Source organism: Hypanus sabinus (assembly GCF_030144855.1).
Source record: "Hypanus sabinus isolate sHypSab1 chromosome X2 unlocalized genomic scaffold, sHypSab1.hap1 SUPER_X2_unloc_8, whole genome shotgun sequence".
Classification (NCBI taxonomy): domain Eukaryota; kingdom Metazoa; phylum Chordata; class Chondrichthyes; order Myliobatiformes; family Dasyatidae; genus Hypanus; species Hypanus sabinus.
In genome coordinates, this window is record NW_026779008.1 from 928347 (window position 1) to 936602 (window position 8256).

At 48.9% G+C, this 8256-nt stretch overlaps 1 protein-coding gene across 1 annotated transcript in view; it reads left to right on the forward strand.

Moving 5' to 3' along the window:
* The window catches only part of LOC132385974 (gastrula zinc finger protein XlCGF8.2DB-like), a 130499-nt gene extending 126202 nt beyond the window's left edge, over positions 1-4297 (forward strand). The window contains exon 2 of the mRNA XM_059958204.1: positions 2332-4297. Within this exon, the coding sequence (XP_059814187.1) occupies positions 2992-3879 (888 nt within the window). The 5' untranslated portion in view covers positions 2332-2991 and the 3' untranslated portion in view covers positions 3880-4297. The remainder of the gene's footprint in view (positions 1-2331) is intronic.
* Positions 4298-8256: the final 3959 nt, after the last annotated feature.

An 8256-nucleotide genomic window follows, 5' to 3' on the forward strand; every position in this document is an offset into this window, starting at 1 on the left:
AATTGTATCCACCTTTAATACCGTCGCTGGCAGTGCATTCCATGTACTGAACAGTGTCTGAAAAGACCCTGATTGTACCCACCTTTACCACCGTTGCTGGCAGTGCATTCCACGTACCTACCGAACAGTGTCTGAAAAGACCCTGATTGTACCCAGCTTTACCACCATCGCTGGCAGTGCATTCCACGTACCTACCGAACAGTGTCTGAAAAGACCCTGATTGTACCCAGCTTTACCACCATCGCTGGCAGTGCATTCCACGTACCTACCGAACAGTGTCTGAAAAGACCCTGATTGTACCCACCTTTACCACCGTCGCTGGCAGTGCATTCCACGTACCTACCGAACAGTGTCTGAAATGACCCTGATTGTACCCACCTTTACCACCGTCGCTGGCAGTGCATTCCACGTATCTACCGAACAGTGTCTGAAATGACCCTGATTGTACCCACCTTTACCACCGTCGCTGGCAGTGCATTCCACGTACCTACCGAACAGTGTCTGAAATGACCCTGATTGTACCCACCTTTACCACCGTCGCTGGCAGTGCATTCCACGTATCTACCGAACAGTGTCTGAAATGACCCTGATTGTACCCACCTTTACCACCATCGCTGGCAGTGCATTCCATGTACCTGCCACTCTCTGTGTGAAAAACTTACCTCTGGTATCCCCCTTGTACCTACTTCCAAGCACCTTAAAACTATGCCTCCTCATGTTGGCTCGTTCAGCCCTGGGAAGACACCTCTGGCTATCCACACGATCAATGCCTCTCATCATCTTATACAACTCTCTCAGGTCACCACTCATCTTCCATCACTCGTACTCACCCGTTTATTGTAAGGCATGCTGTTCAATCCAAGCAATGTTCTTGTTCATCTCCTCTGCACCCGATTTAGAGTCTCCACATTCTTCCTATAGTGAGGTGATCAGAATTAAACACAGTACTAAAAGTGGGGTCCAATGAAGGCATTATAAATCTGTAACAGTACCTCATGGCTTTTGAACTCAGTCCCATGGTTGATAAAGGCCTTCTTAAAAACTTTGTCAACCTGCACAACAGCTTTGCGTGAACTATTTATACGAACCCCACGATCTCGCTTATCCTCCAAACTGCCAAGAGTCTGATCATTAATATTGTATTCTGTCTTCAAGTTGGACCTACCAAAATGAACCCCTGGGTAGAACTCCATCTGCCAGTTCTCAGCCCAGTTCTGCATCCTGTCGATGGCACGCTCCACTGTGACAACCATTCAGACTATCCACAGCACCCCCTACATTTGTGTCATCGACAAACTTACTCACCCACCCTTCTGCTTCCTCATCAAGCTCATTTTTAAAAATCACAAAGCGGGGAGAGGAGAGGGTCCCAGAACAGATCGCTGCAGAATATCACTGGTCACCATCCTCCATGCAGAATACAAACCAGCGACAACCACCTTTTGCCTTCTGTGGACAAGCCAGTTCTGGATCCACAAAGCAGGTCTCCTTGCATCCTTCCTCGTTACTTTTTCAATGAGCCTCGTATGGGGAACCTTATCAAATGTCTTACTGAAAACCACGTACCCTACATCCAATGTACTACCTTCATCAATGTTACATCCCCAAAGAGTTCAATCAGGTTGGTAAGGCATGACCTGCCCTTGACAAAGCCATGCTGACTACCCCTAATCTGATGCTCATTACTCCTCCCGCTTAGGATCTTGTCCAACAAATTTCCCACGACTGATGCAAGACTCACTGGTCTATAATTTCCTGGGTTACCTCTACTCCCTTTCTTGAACAATCCTCGGGTGCTTCTCCCATCCCTATCGATGAGACAAAGATCATCGCCAGATGCTCAGCAATCTCCTCCCTCACTTCCCACAGTCACCTGCGGTATATCTCAACTTGAGTTGAACTGGGCAATATTATGATGGAACAAGAGCTCACATTGAGAGAAGATCTTATAGAAATATGCAAAATTATGAGAGGGATAGATAAGATAGAGGCAGGAAAGTTGTTTCCACTGGTAGGTGAGACTACAACTAGAGGACGGTTTGGGGCATTTAGGACGGAGATGAGGAGGAACTGCTTTACCTGAGGGTGGTGAATCTGTGGGTTTCTCTGCCCAATGAAGCACTGGAGGCTTCCTCAGTAAATGTATTTGAGACAAAGTTGGATAGATTTTTCCATAGTAGGGAAATTAAGGGCGATGGAGTAAAGGCAGGTTGGTGGAGATGGGCCAGATGACGTTCTCGTGTTCCGATTTCTTATGTTCTCACCACAGACTAAAATCTCACCTGAATAATTGTTCTTCACCCACTGATGTCCTTTCAATTATTCTTACAGGTCTGAAATGGCAGAACAGTTGTTCAGGGGAATCTCAACATGTCAGTTTTGCTCTCTCTGACTGGATATATAAGGAGTCACCAAATACTTGCTTTGCAAGACGAACACATCTGTTGTCGATCCTTGGAAATCAAGAAGTATCTCATCAAGAAGTGAAGTTTTCTTTTCTAACTCAGTGTTACCTGCTGGAACCAGAGTGCTGAGAAAGCACCAGCATTTGTTCACTGAAGATCAATTCTTCAATTGCAGTGAGATATCATTGTCCTTCTCTCAGTGAGGGAAGGGATTCACTCACACCCTACCCGCAGACACACCAGTGAGTTCACCGTGGGGAGAGGCCGTTCACCTGCTCTGTGTGAGGGAGGGGAACGACTCAGTCATCCAGCCTGAAAATACATCAGCAATTTCACACCACAGTGAGATGCTCCACTTGTTCTGACTGTGAGAAGCAATTCATTCTGTCGTTGATTCTAAAGATATATCTGAAAGTTCATCAGTGAGAGGACGGTATCTGGCTTAGCTGGTGAGAAGGCATTCGCACACTCAACCACATTGACACCAGTGAGTTCACACTAGGGAGAAGCCATTCACCTGCTGTGTGTGAAAGGATTCACTCAATCTTCTCAACTGAACGAACACCAGTGAATTCACACTGAGAAGATGCCGTTCACCTGCTCAGACTGTGGGAAGCAATTCACTCGCTCATCAACACTACAGAGACACCAGCGAGTCCACACTGAGGAGAAGCCATTCACTTGCTCTGAATGTGGGAAAGGATTCACTCAGTCGTCTCAACTGGAGGTGCATCGGCGAATTCACACTGGGGAGTGGCCATTCGTGTGCTCTGCATGTGGGAAGAGATTCACTTGGTCATCCAACCTTGTGAGGCACTACCGAGTTCACACTGGGGAGAAGCCGTTCACTTGCTCAGAATGTGGGAAGGGATTTGCTCGGTCATATCAAATGATTGAACATCAGCGAATTCACACTGGGGAGAAACCATTCAGCTGCTCTGAATGTGGGAGGAGATTCAAAGAGTCAGACGCACTTGTGAAACACTACCGAATTCACACTGGGGAGAAGCCATTCACGTGCTCTGAGTGTGGGAAGGGATTCACTCACTCATCAGATGTTAAAATACATCAACGAATTCACACTGGGGAGAAACCATTCATCTGCTCTGAATGTGGGAAGGGATTCACTCACTCATCCAGTCTTGTAAAGCACTGCCGAATTCACACCGGGGAGAAACCGTTCATCTGCTCAGATTGTGGGAAGGGATTCACTGACTCATCCAAACTTGTGAGGCACTGCCCAATTCACACTGGGGAGAAGCCATTCAGATGTTCTGAATGTGGGAAGGGATTCACTCGGTCAACCAGCCTTGTGAGGCACAGCCAAATTCACACTGGGGAGAAACTGTTCACCTCCTCAGATTGCGGGAAGGAATTCACTCGGTCATCAGACTTTAAAGTACATCAACAAATTCACACTGGCCACTCGCCTGTTCTGAATGTGGGAATGGATTCGCACATACATCTCAATTGAATGAACATCAGCGAGTTCACACAAGGGAGAAACTTCAACTGCTCAGACTGTGGGAAGGAGTTCACTCAGACATCTCACCTACCGACACACCAGACTGTTTTCAGCAGAGAAAGGACGTCGACCTGCTCAGACTGTCGGAAGGCATTCACACACTGATCCACACTGCAGAGACAGTGACGGGTTCACACTGTGGGGAGGGTGGTCACCTGCTCAGACTGTCGGAAGGCATTCACACACTGATCCACACTGCAGAGACAGTGACGGGTTCACACTGTGGGGAGGGTGGTCACCTGCTCAGACTGTCGGAAGGCATTCACACACTGATCCACACTGCAGAGACAGTGGTGGGTTCACACTGTGGGGAGGGTGGTCACCTGCTCAGACTGTCGGAAGGCATTCACACACTGATCCACACTGCAGAGACAGTGGTGGGTTCACACTGTGGGGAGGGTGGTCACCTGCTCAGACTGTGGGAAGGCATTCACACACTGATCCACACTGCAGAGACAGTGGTGGGTTCACACTGTCGTGAGGGTGGTCACCTGCTCAGACTGTGGGAAGGCATTCACACACTGATCCACACTGCAGAGGCAGTGACGGGTTCACACCATGGGGAGGGTGGTCACCTGTTCAGACTGTGGGAAGGCATTCACACACTGGTCCACACTGCAGAGACAGTGACGGGTTCACACTGTCGTGAGGGTGGTCACCTGCTCAGACTGTGGGAAGGCATTCACACACTGATCCACACTGCAGAGACAGTGACGGGTTCACACTGTGGGGAGGGTGGTCACCTGCTCAGACTGTGGGAAGGCATTCACACACTGGTCCACACTGCAGAGACAGTGACGGGTTCACACTGTCGTGAGGGTGGTCACCTGCTCAGACTGTGGGAAGGCATTCACACACTGGTCCACACTGCAGAGACAGAGGTGGGTTCACACCGTGGGGAGGGTGGTCACCTGCTCAGACTGTGGGAAGGCATTCACACACTGATCCACACTGCAGAGACAGAGGTGGGTTCACACCGTGGGGAGGGTGGTCACCTACTCTGAATGTGTGATGGGTTTCAGTCTGTCACTCATCCTTGTGTCGCCCTACCGAGCTTTGATCCATCGTGAATTGGAGAGATCAGAAGCTTGAGAGGACGTAATTCACTCAGGTTCACCAATGGAGTATTAAAGGCAATGGTTCAGGGCAGGTTATTTTTGAGCTTTCAGCAGTGACCAATCAGCATCAGGTCAGGCAGGAGCAAGTAGAGTGGCCAGTGTCAGAGTGGGCAGAGTCAGAGAGGAGACTTTGAGGCTTTATCTCTTTGAGGTTTCAGTGAGGAAAGCATCCAATCAGAGAAGGTAAAATCATGATGGAACTAAAATTTTTATCTTAACATTTGCTCAGTTAGAACAGTAGAGATGCCAGGCGGGATAGTGGAAAGCTCCTTTGCGGGATGTGTCCCTGATAACCACACCTGTGAGAAGGGCATCCAGCTTCAACTCCGAACAATCTACATTACGGAGCTGGAACTGGATTAACTCCAGATCATTCGGGAGGCTGAAGGGGTGAGAGGTAGGACATATAGAGAGGTAGTTGAACCCAAGGTGCACATGCACAGGAAATTGGGTGACAGGAAGGGGAAAAGGGGGAAACAGCGAGTGCAGTTTACCTCTGTGTCCATCCCCCTGAACAACACAGGTATCACTTTAGATTCTGTCAGGGATGGTGGGATGACCTGGCAAAGGAAAGTCACAGCAACAGGGTCTCGTCTGGCTCTGAGACTGAGAAGGGAAGGGTGGAGACGAGGTGAGCTGTGGTCAGAGGTGATTCAGCAGCTCGGAACCGACTGGATGTTCTGTGGGTGAGAATGAGATTCCAGGATGACATGTTGCCTCCTGTGTGCTCGGGTCTGTGATATCTCCGGTCGACTGCTCAGCATTTCCCAGGAGGGTGAACAGTGAAGGTCGTGGTCCATGTGGGTAACAACGATATAGGGTGGTCAAGTAACGAGCTTCTCAAAGGCAGTTCAGGAAGTGTGCTGCTAAATTAAATGGCTGCTCGTCCAGGGCTGTGACCTCAGGACTGCCATCTGTGCCACGGGCCAGGAAGAGGAAAAATAAACTGTTTAACACGTGACTGAGGAGTTGGTGCAGGAGGGAGTGTATAAGATTTCTGGATCTTCTGAGCTGGTGAAAATTGCTGTGTGCAGAGGAGTGTGAGTGTGTTGGGGGAAAGTGCACATCGCTGATGGTGTGTGACTGGGCAGGCAGGTCTCTCACACACACAAAGACATGCAGTGGAGTGGGAGGGAGTGGAGTGAGAAAGGAAAAGGGGAATGAGGGGGATGGAGTTAGGACTCCTTCACTAATTCCCAGACTCACCCACCCCTCCACCTCTGGAATTGGTCCCATTCCCTACCCAGGCTGGGAGTGAGCAATGAGTTGCCTTGTCAAGAAGAAAAGGAATTAATTGTTTGATAGCATTTTGTTCACACAGTTTGATAATAAATTTATGTTGAACTTGAACAATGATACGTATTGTTTGTAAAACATGTACTGATGAGAAATGGCCTCAGTGAAGGTCCGAGAGTGGAAAACGAACCGGTGTTCAGCCCCACTGTCTGTCCCATCTCTCTGTCCTTGACACGTCTCACTCTAAAGTTTCTTCCTTCTGTACCTGTCCCATTGTCTGTTATTTTCCTTCTCAACCCCATTCTCCTGCCTTCCCCCATGACCTTTGACACCCTTACTAATCAAGTACTGATCAAATTCTGTTTAAACCTGATAACTTGGCCTCCGAGCCGTCCATGGCAATGAATTCCACAGCTCCCTCATCTCTCCAAATGCATGCTGTCTGGGCTTAGACATTTTGACACGGACGGTTAAAAATGGTGGCTATCTACTCTCTCTATCCCTCTCTTATTCTGATCAAGTTCTCTCAGGTCACCCTGAGCTGCCTCCACACCAGAGAAAACAGCCCAAGTTTGTCCGAACTCTCCTTCCACAGCAGTTCATGCCTCTAATCCAGACACATCCTGGTGAACCTCTTCATTGCTGTCCTAAACACCAGCGGCGTAACGGGCTTTAAGTAAGTAAATGGTGGGTTGCTGATTAATAAGGCTGTTGAAGGTGAAGGGTAGAGAGCAGCAGAATGGGGTTTAGAGGGAAAATCCTATAGCCATGATCAAATGGTGGAGAAGACTCAATGAATGGAATGAGTATTTCATTTCCTGTGTCTTGTGGTGTAGTGGTGAGATGGCGAAGCCGTGGGGAGTAAGGTGCAGGTATGATTGGGTGTCTGGGTAGGAGGTGGTGTCAAGCACCTTTTCACGTTGTCTTATGACCAACAATTAACTCAAAAGAGTGTATCAATCGTAACAGCGCTTATTTTTACTTGCAGCAAGGGAAGACCGGCACAAGAGCTGGTAATAGCTGTTCTCCAAAAAAGCACAAGCGTGTACATTCACTGCTTTGGACACAAGTTCAAGGTCAGGGTGCATTCCGTCTGTCTGCTTAATCAGCGTATTCCGCATTTTCCCAGTAACACAGCTGCCGGTCTGCAGTCGCGTGCTCAGGTACCGTCAGCATCATGATGCACGAGCATTATTAGCAAAGCACTCTGATGCAATACAGGTTCCAGCTGGTTATAGACAAAAATGGTAGAAGTGAAGTGCATTCCCCCAGTGGTGGAGAAACATTGCTACACCACTCGCTGTCTGTGAAAATGGTTCCAAACCCTACAGCTCTCTCCATTTCTGTTGACATCTCCGATCCATGTAGCCTCCGCCATCTGTGACAGCCCTTCTACACCTACACCCATCACCATTCTGTGAACCCGTCTGACCCCTACTCCACTTGCCATCTCTGTAAAACCCTCCACCATCCACCCTGGCAGATTCAGATGACAGTAGACCCGAGAAAGACACCGACTATGGGCTCACCAAACACATTCACAGGAGCTGACATTTTTCATAAACCTCCCGATTTGTACGGTTGTCTTGACTAAACAGCTTCCTGGCTTCCTATCTTTACCTCCCCAGCCCCACCCCCAACTTCCTGCTTTCCACAAGGATTCCATTCATCCCTTCCCACTCATTCCCCCCCCCCCCCGGAATATATCCTTGCAAGCAAGGGAAGTTCTATACACTCCCATTTACTTCCTCTCTCAGTCCCAATCTGGATCACGAACAGTCCTTCCAGGTGAGGCAACACTTCACCTGCGAGTCTGTCAGGTTGCTGTGATGTACCTGTTGCTCCCAGTGAGGCCTCCTCTACGTCGATGAGACCCGATGTTGATCAGGAGTCCACTTTGTCCAAGTCCGTTCGCTCCGACCGCAACAAACGGAATTTCCCATTCACGAGCAAGCGTAAATCTGCAGATGCT